The sequence below is a fragment of the Oppia nitens genome, unplaced genomic scaffold (genome assembly GCF_028296485.1).
Source record: "Oppia nitens isolate AA-2021 unplaced genomic scaffold, nextdenovo-longstitch-racon4-pilon3 scaffold4_pilon_pilon_pilon, whole genome shotgun sequence".
NCBI lineage: Eukaryota > Metazoa > Arthropoda > Arachnida > Sarcoptiformes > Oppiidae > Oppia > Oppia nitens.
The window spans coordinates 3060118-3083763 of NW_026533232.1; the positions used below are offsets into that span (position 1 = coordinate 3060118).

The window sequence follows — 23646 nt, forward strand, 5'->3', positions numbered from 1 at the left end:
ACATAGACATATAAATAGATATTAATAATAAAACTATTATATTAAATACATGTACAGTAAGTACTACTAAATTATATTATAATAAAAGCCATAATAATAATCAACAAATTGATTGTTTGTTTTAACATTTGCTTATTTTTATAATAATCAAAATATAATTTTATTATTACTGTATAATAACTTTATACTCATTTTAATAGTAATTTAACATAATTTATAATATATTATGTGGTATAAAATTATTTTTTTTTAATATAGCTTTAGATATTAGAAATAAATTTAATAATTTTACAAAAATTCACAAATTTAATTGATTTAGAAATTATTTATTGTCAAAATTATTTTTTTTATTTATAATACAATTTAACTTTAATGTTGATAACTATCGGTACATGTATTTTGCTTTTCCATAATATTGCATTTACCGATAATTTTCAAAATTGATCATGCTAATATACAGTACAGTAGTTAATAGTAATATACTGTATACATTTTAATAAAATTTTATTTACCGTAATAAATAAAATTAATATAATTCAAATAATGCATAATTTTATAATTTATTTTTATATAATCTCATTTTTCATATATAATCATTACAAAACTCTTAATTAGTTATAAAATAAAATTGATTGAAACAATTATTTTTGTACAAAATAATGAAATATAAAAAACACTATTTATAAAAGTTTTATAATTAATTCAGTAATAATTATTTACTTAATGATTAAAGTTTAAGTAGAAATGATATACACGGTTTATGAGCTATCGAAAACTCGGGCCCTTTTTATGTATATTACATATGTTTTTTGTGTAACTATATCTCTATTAAATAATTAAATAATTACATAAATGATGTCGCATTTTTTTAAACAACACATGACAATATGGTATCTTTTATAATTACCAAATGTAGCACAAAAATCATAAGTAATATAAATAAAAAAGTACCGAGTTTGTTCTGAAAATGTTTAGTGTATATTAGACCAATAAATAAGTTGATATACTGTAATACAGTAACTGTGTATATATATAGTAAATGTTAGGTTTTATATTCACAATAAACTAAATGAATGGCACATAAAATGACATAATTTATAAATTTGTAATTTACAACAAAAAAAAATAATCGAGTCTTAAATGATAAATAAAAGTTTGACCAAATAATTACATAATATGTTAAATACTAATGTTGTGTATTTCCACTGAGATTCTTATCATAATTTAGTTACCATTAATTTCATGAATTGGCACTAATTTACATACGGTATATATAAATATGGTATACTGTATAGTACTATTAAGTTAATAATTATCATATACGGTAATAGTTTTATAAATATACTGTATAATAAATCTTAATGTTATATTTTAGATTTTGAAACTCTTTTTTTTAAATTTAGTCTTATCTGAATTAGCTAAAAGTAAATAAAATATAAATAATTAAATAATTTTAAAAATCAATAAAATAGTTAAATCGTTAAAAATTATAAATACAATAATTCTTGAGATTCGTATTATAATAATATATAAATGCTGTTAAAATAATTACAAAAACGATAATTCAAACACAATTCTAAATCATTTGACTGATTGATAGAAAAATATGAAAATTGAGCTCAAAATGTCAAACAAAAACTAATGGCAACATTTGATTGACTCATGAGTTGATTGACTAATCACTCAACACTCAAACTCTTTAGCTGTGATAGCACTCAAGTCCTTCATAAGTCCTTCTAAGTTAGCCATCTCTTGGTTGAGTTCTTCAGTACTATAAGACGGCTGTTATAAAAGATATTTAATAACAATTAGTAAATTATTTAATAAAATAAAAGGTTATTAAAATTACAGTTAACTCATCCTTTTTGAGCATTTCTGTTGTTCTGTTGTGTGTCAATGCATTTATTCCTTTATGTGAAGAAATAATACCATTGATGGCCGTCTTTTTATTAGGACTCTGGATAAATTGAGGTCTGACCACTAAAAGTTGATATAAATATTATAAATATCAAAATTGTTTTGTTATATTACTGTTTAATTATAAATATTTTACTGTTGGCGTTTGTTGGCGGTGGAGGTGTTGATAGTGGAGGCGGAGGAGGCGCCGGAACGCTAAAGCTCTTTAATGGATGGCTGGACTGTCTTTTGCCTAAACTATAATTATTAACAGAAGGACTAGCATTTGAAATGACTTGATTTGATGCACAAGAGATTGAGACCGTATGCAACTGCGGTCCATTGGCTGCCGAACCAACACCCATATGTAGTGAAGGAGATGCCACCGGATCATACAAATGATGAACTGAAGTATTGACACCCGAGGTATTGTCCATGGAGTCAAGTGTTACGTGTGCGCGCGAATTAAATTGTGTGCGCGGGAAAAGTGGTCGCGAGAGTCCCGTTGAAGGTTCCAAACTTATGACTCCATTTGAAGTAGGATTTTGTTCAACAGGTATTGAAATAGGTTTGGCGCGACCCGTGCGCCGCCCAGTAGTTGAAGTTCCGCTCACTATTATAGTTGAATCAATTGGCGAACTTGATCTCTTCAAGTCTTTATTGAGATCATCATATAGTGAGTCATTATAAGTGGATGACTTCTTCGAGTTCTCAATGACATCGATGTCCATCGATTGTGGATTCCTTTGCATAGGTGTTGAACTCATTGAATCATTTTTATCCATTGCTTTTAATTCGAGAGCTTCGTTGTGATGAATCCATAAATCTGGAGGTTTTAATTCGCGACCTCCTTTACCCTTAGCAGCTGCACCTTTGCTCGTTGGACTGGTAGCTGCAGCCATATAACCTTTATGTTTGCGCATTGCATTCATAACTCCGGCAGAGTTCTTGGATCGGCAGAGCAAAGTGCCGACAACTATAAGTAGCAGTAATGAAATGACAGAAATAACACCTATTATGATGTATAATGTATTTGTCGATATATTGCGACCATCTGTATAATCAAAAATTTATTACAATTATTTCGTATATAATTAATAAATAATTTCAATATTTTGTGCAAAACATACCATTATATCGCGATCCAAGTGAATCGGGTAGTGCTGTCAATACATTCGTACAATTCATGCAAAACAAAACAAAAAGTGCAATAAATAAATCACATTAATTAAGTGCATTAAATAATTAGTAAAATAATTGGTTTTTAAAATTAAAATCATTACAATCAATAATAATAATTAACATATAGTTTCAATACTATATATGCTTTGAATGAGTATCAGAAAACAAGTAATACCTTGAAGTGTTTTAAATGAAACTTCTGAAGACAGAGGACCGTAACCCTTGTTATTTCGCGCCTGTATTTTGAAATAATAAGAAGAATCGGGTAATAATCCCTTCAAGACTGTAGTCATTTTGTCTCCGATAACTCCTTCAACGACCCAATCTCTATCTCGTTGTGTATTATCAGTCGTGTAAAATATGACATAACCGGTGATTTGTCCATTAGGTTGTTTAGGTGGCTGCCAATGAAGGTTAATGACAGTCGGATCATCATTAGTAGAGACGACAACTGTTAAATCTCTCGGTGGTGAGGATGGAGCCGATTCTTGTGTTGTATTGAGTACACTCATACTCCAAGTGCTCTCACGACGATTCTTAGCTACTTTGACCGCAAACTCATACTGAGTATTGGGCTTTAAATCATCGATCATACAATTGAGATCAGTTGTATTGTAATACTTGTATTTTGGATTATTTGAGTGAATATTATTTGTGTACCGAACTAAATAACGTCGGTTATCGGTTACCACTTGATTGCGGGCGAGTGTAGTGTCAGTCCAGTAAAGAATAATAGTTGTCGACGAAAGTACTATAGCTTTTAAGCCGACGGGAGGTAACATTGGCAGTTGACTCGACTCAGGACCCGATTCTATCAATGTCTTGACTGTCTCATAAATAGGCTGTCCATCGCCAACTTGATTGAATGCCCGCAAACTAATTACATATTCTGAAGATGCCTGAAGATTATCAATCGTAAACGATCGTTGCTTTCCATCCAACACTTTAGTGTAAACATCAGGAAAGCCAACACCCCATCCAATAGTATAGCCGCGAATAATAATATTTTGGTTTTTAGGAGGCGCCCAACTCACAAATATTGCATTAGCATTGGGTTTTGCTCGTAAATTGACCGGTTTATCTGGAACTTGCGTCTCATCCAAATCATTGGTAAATGTCTCAACTGATAACCACTCAGATGCGGGTCCCGTCCCATTGGTCATAATAGCAGCTATTTTAACATTATATGTAACTCCTTTATCCAGATTTGTAATTTCATATAGACGTCTATTGCCATCAGTGGTAACGGTATCGACTTTTTTATTGCCTTTAATTCGATATCTAATTTTATATCCTGTCACTGGATTTGTAAGCTCTTTGACCGGTGGTTCCCACCTAATGATAACACTGGTGGCACCGGAAGACTCAACCGTTACATTTTGTGGCGTTTCATTTTGTATGTCCGTAAAAGTAGTGATCAATAACTCATCAGTCCCTGAGTTTGCATCCAATTGATTGCCTATACAATAACAAAATATTTTCTCATTATTCAATTCCTTTAAGTTATAAAATATTTATGAAATTAAATTTTAAAATTTTATGTAATGCCATAAAATAAGACAATTCTATAATGTGTTTATTAAAAATACTGAATATTAATATGAATTGATATTAAAACTTCTATGTTATGTTTAATAAATAATTTTTGAATAAAAATAATTTATGTGATGTTTGTTGGGTTTGGGTGGACGAGACTGGAGGCTATAAACTAAACACTACTACATTCCTAATGCATGTATGCATTGTATATGACTTATACAATAAATTATATGATTTTTCATTTGCTAGCATTCACTCAATTTCATTGCTTTAGCCAAAGCTCTATAATTTGAGCAAATCTTTAATTCATTAAATTTTACGCTAAAATTGCATTCAATTTATTTTATCAATAACTGCAACAAATAAATAGTGTTTTGAAAAATTGCTGATTAGGAAAAGTATATTTAAAAATAGTATTTTTGACTTAAATATTTTGGTTTGAAAACTTAATCCTAAAATATTAACAAATATAAGTCATATTTAAATATATAAAATATTTGTGTTTAGTAAGACATAAACCATTTGCACATTTATTGAGTTAATCACTAATCAAATGCATATTCTTATCGCAATTCAATTGAATATTAGGTGTCAATTGAGTTCAAAAACATTAATTTTAAGCTAAATCTATACATATATATATAGTTATCGCTTAATAATTAAAAACATCTTATAATTATTGCGATAAAATGTTTGCAAATAGTTGTGAAAGTTGTTCATATAAATGAATAAAAGTGGCAAAACTGGTTATAATAGGCAATAGTGATGGGTCTCTCATTGGTATACTGTTAGCCCTTATGGCTATAAATGCCATCCAAAAGCTTTAGCAATATATTAGGTATATTCAAGACTAGGTATTTGGCCCTCCGGTCAGCGCTTATGGAGTTTATATAGAAAACTCAAGTGTTTCAAGTGTTGGAGCGCTTTAACAGCCTATCACTTGTTACTCTTACAATAGTATACAGTGTACTACACTAACTATTAGTGCATTTTGTGAGACTAACTGAGCCAACCTCTGGCTAACCTCTCGTCTTATTTTCTTTTTTTAAGACTCTCTACAAGACATTTGAAATGCATGTGAAGACCGCCCGTTGTTATTCCAATGAAACAGCAAATGATGAACTCCTAACTCCACATCCCTGAGCTGTGTTTAGGCCTCAAACAGCGCTATTGCTGTGCACTTAATATACACAATAAGCGTTTGTATGACTTGTGTTCACTTAAATACTAAGCCAACAAAAATCTTTAAAAGTTTTACTCAATTGACAATAACAGAGGCAATAGCAGAGCAAACAAGACATCTATTATAAGTATAGCCGAACCCCATATATAAAGAGTAGACCATTATTATAGTCAATACACTACTACTACTACTATACTGTATTAACCGTATAGTCAAGTACTTCGATATAATGCAATACATCCTAAACGTGCAAAACATATATTGGAGTCTAACTTAACAATAGTTAATAACATATGAAAGCTTTCGGATAAATATAGTTCACTACTTGTAATGGCTTTTCTCAAAACAATTGCTAACAAATAATTAACTAATTCTCACTAATAAACACTTTTCTTTCATATCATTCAATATATTCATTATATCATATATTCATTATATCATATATTCATTGTTCTCTAAATATTTATTTAATTCATATAAACACTTCTTTATATTATTAATAATAGTTTATCTCTATTTATATTCTCATTATTATATCTATTATGACAATATTGCGGCCAATTAATCATAAAATGCGTTAAAAATACACAACTAATCACTACAACTTAAAAACTATTTCATAATAACTATAGTTAACTATTATTGTTCATATTATCTCTCTCTCTCTTTTTTGATATTATAATAAATTTTATAGTTATAATCTATTTTCACATGAATTAGGATAAGTCACCATTAGAGGTATAAAATAAAAACAGCAGTAATATGATCTAGTAGATTATATTATATATATATATATATATATTAATATATAAATAAAATGGTATATTATTGTAGATCATAATAGGATTAATACTAAACAATGTTATTGTTTTAATTTTAGACTTAAATAAATAATACAAAGAATATGATATTCACGTTATAATATAACATTAAATATAGGAATATATTATATCATACTATCTATGATATAACATATATTGTATATCATAAACTATATATAACAGTATATATCATATATTTATTTATTTGTGAGTACTATAAAGTAATTCAATTATCATATGATGTCTTAAAGTCTTAAACAGCAGTTTTTATATAGCAATCATAAAACAATTCACTAAAACAAAGTAATTATAAAATAAATAAATAATGCAATTATACAGTATATCAATAACTAACTATACATTTAATGTATTGTCACAATTATTTGCAAAATATTTTGATATTTTTCAATAGAAAATCAATGAATCAATGTATCGATAATTGTAAGCAATGTTTGTTTGTTTTTAACTGTTATATGATATGATATAATGGTTAGCATTGAATGAATCATTTGGTAAATCAATAGTTAGTTAAGTCATTATAAACAATACAAACCATTGGTTACGATCGTCAATGAGATGACTGTAAACAAGTATAGCGTGAGTCCAGTGTTTACAAGCTTTGGAACCATTACTTGTATTGTCATTATAATCATTATCTATAGCTAACAATCATCGACAACAACCACCACCTCATCGACAAACACATGATAATCACTATTCATCGGTTGTGACCATCAGTTGGTCTAATCATTTCAACAAAAACAGCACAAGTAGTCAGTTATACAGTTTATAGCACTGTTTGAGAGCAATGTTAGGCTCAGACTGAGTGACGAGTAGTGTATATACAATACAATACAATACAGTATTCAATACATTGTGTATATCAACAACCATTCACTTAACCACATGACTCACTATTAGCCAATCATATGTCTCCAAACAAATGGGTGTATCATTCAATACAGTGGCCTATTGTATGCAAGTGGCGGCAAACTTGTTCATTACCATCACTTACCATCATCTATGGTCATCACATACACACATATCAATTCAACCAAATTATATGCATTAAATCAATGATAAATAGCTTAACCATTGAGTACACATCACATAAAAACTATATATAATAATTGATCATGCACAATTATCCACAATTATCCACATTTATCATATTATTCCTATAGGAATTACTTTTATAATTAATCAGTTAAACAATGCTTTTGGACATACAATTAAAATCCCATATGATTTCATGTTATATTATATCATTAATTTGCAGTATTTGTTGATTAATGATAACGAGTTTTAAAGATTTAAGAAAAAAGTTATAATAAACACAATTAATTGATAATAATTTTAATGCAATATATGTTTAGCAAATGTGTGATCAGATTTTGAATTTCACTACTAATAATAATTTGCTTATTTGTTAATTGATTGATTCAAATTGATTAAAAATTCATTATATTTTAAAAAATACCGTACCGGTAATGTTTTTTTTTTGATAATCAGCGAAAATTGATAAAAAATTTAATATTATTTTATCAAATGAAATAATGTTTGTATTAAATAAGTAAAAATAATGAATAATGAAATGTTTTGACAATTATAAAAGTAAATGACTTTATAATAAGTGTATTTTTATATTTATCTTCTGCCGCGACCTCTGGGACGACCTTTACCACCACGAGTTGCCGGTGCAGTCGCTTCTGGAGATGGGGATCTTTGCGTCGGTACCCTTACCGGTAAAAAAATATATTAATTAATTAATTTTTATTAAATAATATAATACTTTTTTGCAATTCTTGCTGATTTTCTTTGAGGAGATGAGTCATCTTCAAGAGAAGCAGATTGTGCAGTCGGTGCTGCGGCTGCTATAGTAGAACTTTTTGGTGGTCTACCACGGGTTCGCTTCTGTGAGACTTGAATTGTCTCCTTATCACCATCTTCTTCTTCTTCTTCTTCTTCCTCCTCCTCCTCCTCATCATCTTCTTCTTCTTCCTCCTCCTCATCTTCTTCTTCTTCATTGTCATTTTGTGATTCATCTTTGTCTTCATTGGACGAATCTTTAGTTTCGCTTACTTTTGAACCCCTGGCGCGTGTCATACGTCCTGCAGAAACAGCATTAGCTGTTGATGCCGGCGCTGCACTTACAGTGATTGTATTAGTATCTACTTTACTACGTTTAGCAATTGGTTCGACTTTTTCAGTACCATTTGTTTCGTCTTCTGTATTATTTATATCAGTTTGTTTACGAGGTCTTTGGATCGGATTGTTTGTTAAATTTTCAGTCTCTTGTTCAATAATTACTCCTTCTTCCAGTAAATTTTCGCCAGTAATGACAACAATTTGTTGTTTTATTTGTTGCTGTTGTTGTTGAGCTGTCTTCGCTGGACGACCTCTCTGTGGCGGAGGTATTACTGGTGACTAAATAAATAATCAAAAATTATTAGTAACTAAATTACAATTGAATTCCCGATATAAAAACCTGTGGAAAAGATTTGGTAATTTTCCCGAGAATCTCTGCTTCGAGACCACAACGTTTCGGTGGTGCGAATTGCATTTCAGTCGGTAAATAACACTTCAAATTGTTATCGACAGCCGAAGGCGACACTATTGATAGCAAAATAAAATTTTTAAAAAACATAATTTGCTACTAAATTAAATTAAATACCAATAAAATATTTTCCTGGAAGTGATGGTTGAACGGGAAAGTCTTTGAGAAGAAAGTTTTGTGTTTTACTCATAACTAATCCGAGAGCTAAATCACAGGCGCAGTATATCTTGTAATTAGTCATTGTTGCCATTATGTTGGAAGTCGATGAGTTGCCTTCGGATTCTTGAGTTTGTGAGACTCGATCGACACAAACCTTAATGTTTTCGAATGTTCTCTTGAAGAATGAAAACGAAAAGTGTTCGTTCTTCAGAACCAACGGCTCCATCACAAACCAAAGACACTCTTTTGTTGTTTAATATAACAAATAATTTAATTCAAATTAAAATCAATTGTCGGTAAATATTTTTTGACAAACAAACCTTTAACACTCTCTAGTTGTGTAATATCATCGTATTTGACATAAAATGGCATATAAGCCAACAAATGTATGACAAAAGGCATCACACAGTCAGGCATTACGCTCTTCATGTTTGACACTGATTTTGATTTAATCAGTTCTCGTCTTTTAACCAAATTTAAGAACAAATAAGATCTATAAAAATATATTAATAATATGTTAACAAAATTATTTTAAAAATATATTTAATGATAAACATTTACCGCAATTTATTTTTGAAATTAGCCATTGAATCAGTATTGAAAGTTCCGCCTAATGAAAGAATTGCTAAGAATTCCAGTCCTAACGCCATTGACATCAATCCTTTGTGTAGTTTAACTGAAAACTTTTCGCGAACAAAATCTTCGGTATCTAATAGAGTAGTGGCCAATGAGTGCCACTGTTCGGCCGTCATAATTGATAAAGTGGTCGGAGAATTATATAATGGTGTATTGTCACCATTACTTGATATGGATATTATTGAATCGTTTTGTGTTATTTTAAGCATAGCCAACGCCGCAGCCTGTCTTAAGTGAGCCTTTTCTAGTGTAGTTCCCACAAGATTTTGCTCATTTAGATCACCTTTGTTTTGAAGGATCACTTTCAGCATATTTAATGTATTGGATGCTGTTTTCTGATATTGTTGTATTAATTCTTGTTGACTCTCAGGCATAGCTGTTATATTTACAATAATTAACATTTATGTAAATTTTATAAATCATTAGATATACTTTAGTTATTATAAAGATTTACCATAAATAGTACTAATTTTGATGCCATAAAGCCATCGAACCATTAATTTAATTCCTTCAATCTTTGCTTTAACCTCTTCACTACAATATTCGTAACTAATATTAGGATCAGAATTATCTAAAAAAAAAACAAATTAAAATTATATGATATACCGGTATATATATATATATATATTTATTGTGTGACAAACCTCTCTGTCTTTCGTTTTCCTCTAATGTATTGATTTCGATATCAGTTTTCACGTCTTTCATTAACAATCCCTGAACTATAAACTTCTGAATTATAGATCGAAGAACTTTCGGGAAAAATATTTGTCCGCCATATATAGCTATCATTCCTAGTGTTACCAAATGGCTTCTAAAGTAAGGAGATGTCTCCAGAGATAAGCCACTCGCCTATTATTACATTAAAATTATCAATTATTTATATTTATAAACTGAAACATTTACCGGTAAATAAAATTATTACAAACCTTAATTTGATCAATGATTTCGCCAAATACTTTCATCTTTTCATTTTCATCAGCAATTATAGCATTCAAGCATTGTATGGCGTATTTTGCTTGTTTTGTTGTCGATGCTAAATATACCAAATATTTTCATCAATTATAGATATTTACAAAAATTAATAAAAGATTGATTATTAACCCTTTAAGACAAATCGGTCAACAAGTCTGGGAATGACATCGTCGGCCGCCCACCAGGGATATGCCAGAAGCTGTCGCTCTTCTTCAAGAGCATCGGCACCAGCAGAAGGGCCAATGTTTGTTAATATTTGTAAAATTAATTCAGAGATTTGATGCTGATCTCCACTTTGCCATAAAAATGGTAACAAATAAGATGTGAATATTTCTCTGCCGTGAAACAGTGCCGGAAAAACTAGAGATAGGCTCTAAAGTATTGAACATAATTTTAATTAATTTCTATATTTTTTCAATTATAACTCTCAATATTTCTTTACCAAAATAAGTTGTAGTCCTCTTTTGGCTGAATTCTCAATTCCCATCTCACTGTCCAACTCTCCGTCGCCCAACAGAGAATCAGAAACATAATTAAATAAAATTAAAAGACCTTAAAAATAAACAAAAAATCAATTACTGATAATAGAAATAATTTATACAAATTTGATATTTACATACCCTCATGATCTACCATAATCGGTGCAATTCGTTCCATTAATTGCTTGATTATCATATAAAATGAATTTGTTTGTACCGGAAAACCCAATGATTTAAGCACTTCCCTAACACTGGCTTCAATGGTTGAACTGGGAGGTGGTAATAGTTGAACTCCATCTTCACCAATACTAGGAAATGAAGTCGATGTCACAATAAGCTCCATGTGCTCTCTAAGAGCCGGATTTATTTCTATTTTATAATTAAAACATAGTAAATACTATATTTATAAAAAAAAAATCTATAAATATTTTATATTTACCCAAATTTCGACATAATTTAGTAATATATTCATCGGCTTTGACGGGTTCGGGCAAATTCTTTGCGCATATTTGTATCTTTTGTTTAATCAATTGATCCCTATCATCAGACTTTTCGTTCCTAAAATATTTCAACTATAGCTATATATCAAATAAACCAAAAAAGATATATTTTTCAAAAAAAATGATACCTTAGAAGATCGAGTACTTCTTTAACTTGTTTTCTAACAATCTGTTGCTGACGAAGCAATTCATTGAAAGCACGCGCGGCGTGCGAATCGATCGTACAATAAAACGTGTAAAGACTTTTCATTCTTTGTGCCAAAGGTAAGGAATATGGTATAAGACATGTGTGAAGAATACGCTCAACAAGTAATCTATTGATAAAATAATTAATTAAGAGTTTGTATGTCTTAAGAAATGATAGTCAATCTAAACCTGTCATCGAGTTGTGTTTGATAATTGATATAATTATGGAGACATTTATTTTTAATCCAATTAAGCATTTTTAGTGCCGAATTGGCGCTTTCAGACACCGAATTGTCCATCGAATCTCCTGACTCTCCAATTGAGGCCACATTGTATTGCTTGTAGAGCTGAGCCATTCCGAGAAGTGCTTCTCGTCTTATCTTAAATTTCTTGTCTAATGTTCTTTCCTATTGTTAAAACCATAAATCAATTTTTATTAATTATCATTAATTAGCAAAACTATGGAAGTGTTTAAATCATTTTATATTATTCAATATAGACTATCGTTATTTGTAAAGAAATTAATTATAATTTAGTTAAAGTAATTATAAAGTAATTATTTATAATTGAAGTTTATATAAAAACAAAGGAAAACCTTAACAAAACTAAGAAGATCTTCATTAATATTTTCAATGGATTTCTTTGCCGCACTAATTATAGCCATAACCACTTCGTAGCGGACATTTTCATCTGAATCATGTTGTCGTTGCCTTAATTGATCTCTAATATCATCGCGAAGTTCGGGATGATTGACCAAAAAGTGCATTGAATATTGAACGCAACGCATTCGCACCGTTACGCTTATGTCTCGAAATCGTCCCAAAAATGATTTCCACAAATCGGGATAAATTTCAGCCAAATTTGAGTCTTTATCAGAGAAAAGTCGGGCCAATAATTTGGTGTAATCACACCTCTCTTTCTCATCAGTGCTCTTCACTTTAAACTCGAGTTGTGGTAAAATTCCTTCCATAATATTAGGACAAATGTGGTTCAATTCATAAATCAGTTCACATATCTGAGTGACAGAAGTTGTTTGATTAGCAGTCTTTGAATTTCGGGATCCTTTTGCAGTTGATTTGTGAACGACAGGAGTGGGCTCATCGTCATCAATATCGCCGGCGTTATCATCAATTCCATGGGTAATGGCATTAGTGAAGTAAGAAATAAGATATGGTTCCATTGTTTTGCTCGTTTTCTTCAGTATCTGAACGGCCAACCAATTCGCTTGTTTGTTGTTTGTCTGTGTTTTTACATTATTTTTTAGACTATCTGTCAACTGATATGATCTATCAATGATTACCTTTTTGGGGTCAATAATGTGCCACAAAATTATTTCAATCAGTTTTGATGAAACGGTATCCGATTCAATGATCAATGGCGTCAACATATCGAGCATAAAGTTCTTCACTTTGTCGCTATGGTTCTCATTGACAATCTTATGGATATATTATATATAAACTATAGTTTACAATAATTTAATTTTAAATAAATTATAAAATAAACCTTAAAAATCAATGAAAACAATTGTGCGAAAATAGTCTGAGAGTCTTCGAGTTCAATGCATATATTGAATGACTTAACCCACGCCAGGTTCTAATTAAACAAATATTTTTAATTTTAAACAAATATAAAACATTTTTCATTATTATTGTCTCAAACCTCCAGTAAATAAAAATATCTTTTAAATGTGGCGTCTTTAGGGTCTTGTAATCCCTGTTAAAAAATTATTAGAAATTAATAGCAATCAATAATAACTTTGTATTTCATTATACCTTTAACTGTTGAATAAAAAATAAGAATATATGTTTAATGAGCTCCGGGTGCTGATAGGGAGCAGTGGGAGCATAAACGCGGAAGACATCAGCAATAGCACAGGCGACCAGTAGACGCACATCACGGGAGGGGTGCTCCAGAAAGTAATCACTCGCTTTATAATATAATAAAATAATGTCAAATATCTTTAATCAATTCAATTGTTAATTTATATTAATTTTTGAAAATCATACATAAATATAGTGCTAATGGTATGAAAGCACTGTTATCCTCTTCTTGAGACATCTGCTGAAAAGCCATTGCTATGTCTTTTAGTCTAATTTTTGACAAAACAATCATTATTTGTCACATACTGTATATACTATTTTGTTATTTTAAAACTTAAACAAATTTATTATAATTAATATAAATTGAAATTTCAAATTGTAGTTAATATGAGTTATCATTTTTTCATAATTTTAATAATTTTGGATACAATTAATTTATGAATGATTTTTTTTGTTAAACTTTTATTTCGCCTTTATATCTATTATTCAATTTATTATAAATCAATAACAATCATAATTATAATAAATACTGTTAATATAATTAATAACATAATTTATTATTTATGATCATATTTAAACGCAATGTTATAACTTAGATATTAATAATAATTAAGTAGTTTATATTTAGTTAATTGCTAATCAATATAATCTAAAATTAGTATTAGTTTAATACAATTCACATTAAAATAGTTATGTAATGAAAAGTACTGTTTTTCAATAGTTCAATAAGATATATAATTTATAGAAATTAAATATAGATTTAAAATCATACAATAAAAACTAACAAATATCTAAATAAATCACTAAATAATTTAAATATTACAATATTCAACAGTATATTGTTATTCAATTTTTTCATAATTAATTGCTTAACATAACTTACAAACCATTTAATTAATTAAAATATTATAAGAAGTGCTTATTTTAGGTTATAAATAGTAGTTATGATAAACATATTAATAATAGGATTCAAATTATTAAAACATAAATCAATAGTTTAGTAACAATAGTGTCTTCAATAGGATATTTGACATCATATGAAACACATTGACATTTCATATGATAACCAAATGAGACACCGATTTGAGCGCCAATTAATGATAAACAATACAGTGATTAATAAATAATAATAAAATCAATGCAAAGACAAAAAGCCATTTAGTTATCATTAAGAAGACACACACCTTCTGATGAGGTCATCAGTGGGCAGCTCTTCGCTGATTTCCCGACAACCAGTCGGGTATTTGATATCTTTGTGGTTTTGCGAAGACATTGCCATTCAAATAGTCGGTTCACTCAATCAATTGCAACAAACAGTTGAGTACTCAAGACGTCAACCAAAATTGTCAATCATTTGATACAATACTTGACACCACCGATGGTTTGGTCAATCACTTTGATTGTGGCAATCAATGAAAGTCAATAAATCAATTAATAATCACTTTTTTAACGACAAATATGTTGTTTTCAAACAACAAAACACCAAAAAAATCAAAGCCTTCAGAGATTCACGTAATGACCGCTAGGGATGAGCTCAAGTGACACACCAGACATTGCACTCAAAACTTGTTCACTCAATGGTCTCATCCAAGATATCACTGACATTACAATCCAATAATAACCAAATTGTTATCACATATTAACACACATTCATCACAATTATTATCATTGATTTGATACCAAATAAGTGATAATTAGATGAAAAACCGGCACAACTTTCTTCTTAAAGCCATAAATGATGTCTTTTAATGAAGATATTAAAAGATAGGCTTTCGTTGAATCAAAACTTTTGTCGATCTCTTTGTCATAATTTGTGTTACATTTGCGCCATATTTCGGATTTATTGCCAACTCTTACACGCATTTCATCAGAGTTTCAACGCATAGATTGTCACAAATAGATTGATCCACAAGAAGACAACAGACTATTATCATAACAATGGAAACCGGGAATGAAATCAATGAATTTGACATCGCTTTCGAAGAACTGGAAACTGCTTTCAGTGTTTGGTCGATAAGCGGTGATATAATGCGTGAAGAAGTGTCAGCGATTGACAAGAATGTGGTTCCGGGCGGTCATAACATATTAGTGACCAGTGCTCTCCCGTATGTCAATAATGTACCGCATTTGGGAAACATTATCGGATCCATACTCAGTGCCGATGTGTTTGCAAGATATTGTCGTCTTAAAGATCTTAACACATTGTTTGTGACGGGAACTGATGAGTACGGGACGGCCACAGAAACTAAGGCTTTGGAAGAAAAGTTAACTCCAAAAGAAATTTGCGACAAATATTATAAAATACATAAAGACATCTACGACTGGTTTAACATTTCTTACGATTATTTCGGACGAACCACAACTCAGGAGCAAACTATGATAGCTCAAGACATCTTCTGGGGTTTACATCGAAACAAATATCTTTTAGAAGAAGAGACACAACAACTGTATTGCCCGAAATGTGAACGCTTTTTAGCCGATCGTTTCGTTGAAGGTGTCTGTCCTTTCTGTACATATTGTGACGCCCGCGGCGACCAATGCGACAAATGCGGGAAATTGATTAACGCGATTGAACTCATTGAACCAAAATGTAAACTTTGTTCCACTGGACCTGTCGTAAGATCTTCGAAACATTTGTTCATTGATTTACCTAAACTACAGCCTAAGATAAAGGAATGGTTTGAGGAAACAAGTAATAGTACCGATAGTTGTTGGTCACAAACGGCAAAAGTTATTGCCAGTTCATGGCTAAGGGATGGACTTAAACCTCGATGTATTACACGCGACTTGAAATGGGGAACTCCTGTTCCCTTAGAGGGCTTTACTGATAAAGTATTTTACGTTTGGTATGACGCGCCTATTGGTTATCCATCGATGACAGCGCATCAAAACATCAATTGGAAAGAATGGTGGAAAAATCCCGACGATGTAACTCTCTATCAATTTATGGGCAAAGATAACGTTCCGTTTCATGCCATCATATTTCCCGCTTCTGAATTGGGAACTCATGACAAGTGGACTATAGTTAATCACTTATCTGCTGTTGAGTATCTTAACTACGAAGACTCAAAATTTTCAAAAAGTCGTGGTATAGGAGTATTCGGAGACAACGCTAAAGATACGGGAATTCCGTCCGATATTTGGCGCTTCTATTTGCTATATATAAGACCCGAATCACAGGACACCACATTTAGTTGGACTGATTTGATGAACAAAAACAATTCAGAACTTTTGAATAATTTGGGAAATTTTATTAATAGAGCTCTAGTTTTCATTAACAATAATTTCGATAATACTATTCCTCAGATGAATCTTCTGGATATTGAGAAAACATTATTGGCTCAAATTAATAGAGAAATCAACGCTTATATAGATTTGATGGATAAAGTAAAGCTCAGGGATGGTATTCGTCACATCCTAAGTATTAGTAGAATTGGCAATCAATATATCCAGGCAACGAAGCCATGGGAATTGGTTAAGAAAGATAGAAGTGATGAGGACAGGTATATACAATATATTTAATGAACATTTATACTGTACTTTACAATTGATGTGATTTTATTTTTTAAAATTATAGATTACGTGCGGCCACTATAATGGGATTATCAGCTAATATTGCAGCACTTTTATCAGTTCTTGTCATACCATATATGCCCAACACATCTAATACTATTCAAAAGCAACTAAACATTAAAATAAATCTATTACCGAAAGATAAACGAATGCATTGCCTATTAAAATCAGGACATAAAATAGGAAAAGTATGTTATTATTGGTTTTATTGTTAAATATACGATAACTTTAACTGATTTTTCATAATATCGACAAAAAGGGTGAACCTCTCTTCAAAAAATTAGAATTAAAAGAAATCGAAGCATTGAAAGAGCGATTTAAGGGAAAACAAGAGAATACTGTTTCCAATGGCATCCCTGAAATCAATCCTAACTTCACGGGCGATGAATTAAATGAATTAGTGACACAACAGGGAAACAAAGTGAGACAATTGAAGTCTGAAAAGGCAACCAAAGATGTTATCACTAAAGAAGTAGAAATTTTAAAGAGTCTTAAGAAACGTTTAGCAGAAGTTAGTTCTCAACAAAAATAATTGCTGTAATAGTAAGAAATAAAATTATTTATTATTATTGAAATTATTTATGAATTTTATAATTTATTAAATTAATTAAAAACTTGTGAAATGATTATTATAATTGCAATATTTTACGTATATTATAAATGTGACCATTGCCAGTGATTCCATTAAATAGGATTTAAAATTATAATTTTTACTATTACAGTATAATAGAGTAAAACTATATTTTTAAGAAAATCTAGGAAATTCATGAAAATTGATTGATTTAAATTTTATTTCAATTGCTATACATAAAATTATTTATATTATAGTATTTAATTGATTTTTATTTTAACATATTTAGATAATTGTTTAATAATTACATAAAACTAAAAAATTTGATGAATTCTAAATTGTAGTGTACATTATATTTTTATTCTTTATATTAAAATTTAGCATTTAAAAGTACTATTGACTTTTTAAATATAATTTTAATGTATTATTTATACAGTATATATATATATAATTTATGTAATTTTGTTATTACATTAATAGGATTTTCTTATTTTATGGAAATATTGATCATTATTTATTAGTAGTATTTTCTTTGTAGATTGTTTATGAATATACACATAAATCCAATCTTTAAAATAATATCATTGACTTAAAAAAATTATTAACAATAAATTATCATATAAGATATTTTGTATGATATTTATTTTTATAAAAATATAATATAAAATAAGTGTTTTGGAATATTTGATTATTTATTTATTCGATATTATCTTGATTTTAAAAAATATAATCAATATTTTTGCTAACATTTAAAGATTATTATATTGCAGAGCATTGAAATGTAAAATTGGCAAGGTGCTTTCGAGGCTATCACAATTGCAGTTAACATTTTATGTCAATATAATAAATATATAGGAAATAATAATTGTTATGAATATATAGTTATGAATAAAAATATTGTTGTCCATAGCCTTATCGGAGGTATAAGTAATTTAGAATTTATATTTATATAATATATTATATACAGTATATAAATACATTGTATAGTACACATTATAAATATGATATAGGCTATAATTTAATGTGATATTTGATTATATTGTAAATTTTTGGTTTTAAAAAATTAAAATAGAAATTATTTTATCAGATTATGATATAATGTATTTTTAGTGTCTAGATCTTGAATATAAGTAACCATGATCAAATTTGAAAACAAATTAAACTCAAATATCAATCATTATAGATATACAGTATAAACGTTACATTTAATTTAAATTTATTTTACTGACACAGCATTTGTTATTATTACAGGTATTATTAATATATAAACTTTTAAAAATTTAAATCATATACAGTATTTACTGTACAATTAATAAAACCTTTAAACTTTATTTAATATTGTAAATTATGCCTTTCCTGTGTCATGTAATACAAGTATTGAAAATAGCAAACCATTTGCAAAATTAATTAAATATCGAATCGCCTCAAGACATGATGTCTGGGTCTGTGAGAAAAGCCTTGAAATTGGTTTCGATATTTATTTTCATTATATACATCGATATCTATAAATTATTTCATTAATATATACAGTATATATATATATCTATATATATTAAATTCAATTCAATAGAAAATCAGTTAGTATTATATTTATAAGACAGTTAATTAATTAAGCAATTCAATTTTAATTATTAATATATAAACAATTTATTTTTTATTTTTTTATAATAAAATATTACATTTTATATATACAATACTATTTCGTTATGTATATATAAAACATGTGATATGTTTCTATTCTTAGTTATAAAAATTATTAATATATAATAATTAATATAAAAATAATAAGTTTTTAGTAACATTTGTTTTTTTTGCATACATATTGATATGTGATTTATAATTTTAAAATATTACATAATTTAGTTATAAAATAATATAGGTAGTATTATGACTAAATTTTTATTTCAATCGAGAAATATTCAACAGTATATTATGCCAATAAATTTTATAAATTTAATTATATGGCATATTATTACTTTAGGTTTCATTTTATAAGTTCAAATCGTTTGATATGTTTAGGTGTATATGAAATGGCACTTAATTTTTAATCGAGTTTTTTTTTAGTATATTTTAATAAATTAATTAAATCATTTGCGATTAAAATACTTTAGTTATCATTATATGTCAATCATTATTAAAAGTAATTGAAATATCGTTCACTATCTAAATGGTTGTCAATATTGTCTTAAATATTTAATAAACAATGAGTCCATTATATTTCTTATACCGATGATATAATTATTAATTATAATTATTATTTAACAATCCTACCTAAATTATATTTAAAATATAAAATGAACTTAAATATGATATTCATTGAACAAAGTATATGGTATCTTGAGTTTGGTATTGAAACTCAAGATGTATGGCATCAATAAAATGAGATATTTGTGAGCAATATGTGTATAGATATGTGGGGTGAACACCATAAGGTCATACTTATAGCTGCTTAAGAGATAATCTGTAAGTGTCGGTGCTTTCCATATGATATGTTATTTTATCAATATATAAATATAACTTAAAATATAACATAAAACTTAACGATTATTGTAGTTTTGTGCTATGTTTTAGCAATATATTTGGTGAGCAATCATTGGTTATCTTGAAATAATAGATGATTTATCGTCACTATTACCGGAATTAAATTTCTTATTTGAGTTGTTATCATATTTTGGTGGATATATTTCATACTCCTTAAAGTATTGATGACTTAACGCCTGTCGGGCGCCTATCCTCTTGTTTGGATCAAATTTAAGCATTTTCTGCATATTATTTGAGAAAAATTTAAATCATTATTAAAATCAAATAAATAATGGCATTAATAGATATATGATTACCTCTAATAAATTTTTGCCGTCCGGACAAATATCTTTGACAATATCATCGAAATCAAGTTTTTTGAAGTTAGAGAATGTACTCCATGGCAGTGCTAAGTCTTTAGGCCATTCATTGGGAAGGGGAGAACCAATTACATTAAATATTTTACATAACTGGTCATTTTCAGATTGGCCACAAAACAATGGTATTCGAGTAAACAGTTCTGCAAAAATACAGCCAACACTCCATATGTCAACAGGACTGGCATAACTAGACTGTAACAGAACTTCCGGTGCTCTATACCAGAGCGTAACGACAACAGCGGTCAGTGGTTGTGTCTGTTGATAGATTCGGGCCAAACCAAAGTCGGCGAGTTTGAGTTGTCCGTCGTTTGTCACCAAAATGTTTGCCGGTTTGAGGTCTCTGTGAACAATGCGATTGGAGTGCAAAAAGTCGACTCCAGTTAACAGTTGATAAAGTAGTTCCTAATGTTTTATCAATAGTTTCACACATTATTTACAATACGTTAAGCAATAAATTTGCTTTTTATCTATACTTTGATCCTATCGGGCCCTATGCCTGGCGCCGGACAGTTATGCAGATAAGTGGCTAAGTCTTGTTCGACGTGTTCAAACACGAGGAATAGGATGAGTTGGCGTTCGTGCTCAAGACGTTTACCATGACATATGTCCAATAATCTTCAATTATCATATATTTATATAGAAATAACTAACAAAATTAATTTCTATACATTACATACCTGACCACATTTGGGTGTTCAAAACTTTGTAATTGTTTTAAAACAGATATCTCCCGGAGCAAACTTATGGGAACCCCGTCCTCATTCAGCGGTACTTTAACTTTTTTGAGTGCCACTAACTGGCCGTCATTATTAAGATCTCGGGCTTTAAATACTGTTCCGTAAGCTCCGGAACCAATTAGCGCTACTTCTTCATAGTTTTTATGAGAGCTCTGAATAAAAAAAAATATAAATCAATTAAAAGTTATGTAAAAATTATGAGACAACAAAGCAAATAAAAGATTGTATAACAATGGTTTGCTATGACATACGTGAACCACATTTGATGATCTGTCCATTAATGTGTCGGTATTTTCACCACTAATTCCGTCCATTTCTGATGAGTTATTGTAGTTTACATTAGTTGAGAGTCGATCTCTTCGAGTGTTTGATGTATTAAAACCATTGTTTGAAGTGTTTGTATTGCCGTTAAGGCCAGTGTTGGTCATGTGTTGGTTGTGATCGTGTGTGGTGTGTGTGTCGGTCAGTGGACAGTAAGGATGAGGACTATTAGCAGGCATTTAAACGACTCATTGGTAACAAAGAGCACAAGTCTTGGACTGCTTTCCGCTCATAAGTCAGCGTTTGTTGCAATCATTGATTCATTCAATGAATTCATTCATACATTCACTGCTTATGTATTGAATGTAATGAAATGTTTTTCAATGTCACTATTAGTAGTGTATATACAGTCACAGTCACTGTTCAGCCAATGTGCTCGAGAAATGCCTAACTAATGGTAAGTCAGTTCCCAAACACTGTTTTCATAAGCTTCTCCCCAAAAAATAACACAACATTCCCAACCATCAGGCAAACCACTGGAGCCAACACTCAGGCACTGGTATTTCGACACTTGCTGTTGGCCTATGGCTTAGGGGTTGGGTGACTATACAGCACTGGGTTATGTATTTGCATCACATATACGCCAACACCAGTGCTAACACCAGAATATATTTTTTTCGGTAGACTTAAAGCACAAAAATAATAGTAAACTTTCAGAAAATATTTAAGTTATTTCATAGCAAACAAAACATAACATTTACAGTGAAATCGTATGAATGGTATCGCAAAAGTTGTTTCATTACTTTTGAGAGATTCAGAGACAATGAGAGACAGACTGACAGCCGGATAGAGACTCTCTAAGAGTGGCGGCATTGAGTCCAACGATAACATACTTTATATCAAGAATTTATATCATAAATGACACCAAATTTCATTCAATCCTCAAAACACATCTCATATAAGTTATAATAATATCTTATATTATTTGTCTGTCAAACAAATTTAATATAAACTCATATATTAAAAGTCTCGGTAAATAGTTTTTGACAACAATCATAATAAAAATAAATTACAAAATAACATAATAACTGATTGTAACCACATTTTTATAGCTCTATTCAACCCTTTTTTATTTGCAATATGTTATATAAAATAATTTAATATAAATTACTATTTTGTTATAAAACTTTAACATAACATATGTTTATAAGATTTTTCATTTTTTTGTTTAAAAAAATAATTTTATTGTTTTTTAAATTAATTTTTTGAATGGATAACACCTTTTAACTCAATTCTTGTGTTATTAACATTTGTACCTAAAATTCACTTTTCATTAACCAATTGACAAAACATTTGTGATGCTATTAATAGCAATTGCAATAAATAACTAAAAGTTTGTTATTATTTTATTTCTTAACAATAATGAATTAATGTTATATAATTATTATATATAAATTGTTTTATAGTTTTCAATTTAATCAATCAATATAGTTATCAATAAAATAGGCTTATTAATTATTTAGAATAATATTATAATTAATTTTATTCACTGATTACATAATATAAATTTAATAGTATGTAATATTATTAATTGCATTTATTCAGTTATTTTGTATAAAATAAAATATAATTTTTAAATGTAATAATAAATTGAATAACTGATCACTCAATTAG

At 29.1% G+C, this 23646-nt stretch overlaps 4 protein-coding genes across 5 annotated transcripts; 1 reads left to right on the forward strand and 3 right to left on the reverse strand.

Moving 5' to 3' along the window:
• Window positions 1–1400: 1400 nt before the first annotated feature.
• LOC128959942 (neogenin-like) lies at window positions 1401–7534 on the reverse strand. Its single transcript, XM_054305981.1, has 6 exons — window positions 7175–7534; window positions 3254–4537; window positions 3027–3059; window positions 2054–2950; window positions 1850–1980; window positions 1401–1782 (listed from the first exon to the last, which is right to left on the reverse strand). The coding sequence occupies exons 1-6, from the start codon at window positions 7272–7274 to the stop codon at window positions 1684–1686; spliced, it is 2544 nt and encodes an 847-aa protein (XP_054161956.1). The 5' UTR covers window positions 7275–7534; the 3' UTR covers window positions 1401–1683.
• A 574-nt stretch (window positions 7535–8108) lies between these two features.
• On the reverse strand, window positions 8109–15546 carry LOC128959547 (sister chromatid cohesion protein PDS5 homolog B-like). Of its 2 annotated transcripts, XM_054305524.1 has the most exons (23): window positions 15115–15546; window positions 14117–14199; window positions 13883–14037; window positions 13770–13823; window positions 13614–13703; window positions 13411–13545; window positions 12706–13350; window positions 12300–12517; window positions 12053–12238; window positions 11864–11982; window positions 11566–11793; window positions 11388–11497; window positions 11075–11318; window positions 10900–11006; window positions 10618–10822; window positions 10428–10544; window positions 9899–10349; window positions 9658–9830; window positions 9296–9580; window positions 9110–9234; window positions 8835–9048; window positions 8414–8765; window positions 8109–8359 (listed from the first exon to the last, which is right to left on the reverse strand). In XM_054305524.1, exons 1-23 carry the CDS (start codon window positions 15207–15209, stop codon window positions 8269–8271), a joined length of 4482 nt encoding a protein of 1493 aa, XP_054161499.1. In that variant the 5' UTR covers window positions 15210–15546; the 3' UTR covers window positions 8109–8268. The 2 variants fall into 2 exon arrangements, with proteins under 2 accessions (XP_054161499.1, XP_054161498.1); XM_054305523.1 differs by having other exon boundaries at window positions 8414–9048.
• A 55-nt stretch (window positions 15547–15601) lies between these two features.
• Window positions 15602–18883, forward strand: LOC128960639 (methionine--tRNA ligase, cytoplasmic-like). The gene is made up of 4 exons (XM_054306766.1): window positions 15602–17433; window positions 17508–17691; window positions 17763–18046; window positions 18845–18883. The coding sequence occupies exons 1-3, from the start codon at window positions 15869–15871 to the stop codon at window positions 18033–18035; spliced, it is 2022 nt and encodes a 673-aa protein (XP_054162741.1). The 5' UTR covers window positions 15602–15868; the 3' UTR covers window positions 18036–18046; window positions 18845–18883.
• Window positions 18884–20317: 1434 nt separating this feature from the next.
• LOC128959500 (cyclin-dependent kinase 6-like) lies at window positions 20318–22717 on the reverse strand. The gene is made up of 5 exons (XM_054305460.1): window positions 21963–22717; window positions 21652–21863; window positions 21448–21589; window positions 20912–21376; window positions 20318–20836 (listed from the first exon to the last, which is right to left on the reverse strand). The coding sequence occupies exons 1-5, from the start codon at window positions 22209–22211 to the stop codon at window positions 20672–20674; spliced, it is 1233 nt and encodes a 410-aa protein (XP_054161435.1). The 5' UTR covers window positions 22212–22717; the 3' UTR covers window positions 20318–20671.
• Window positions 22718–23646: the final 929 nt, after the last annotated feature.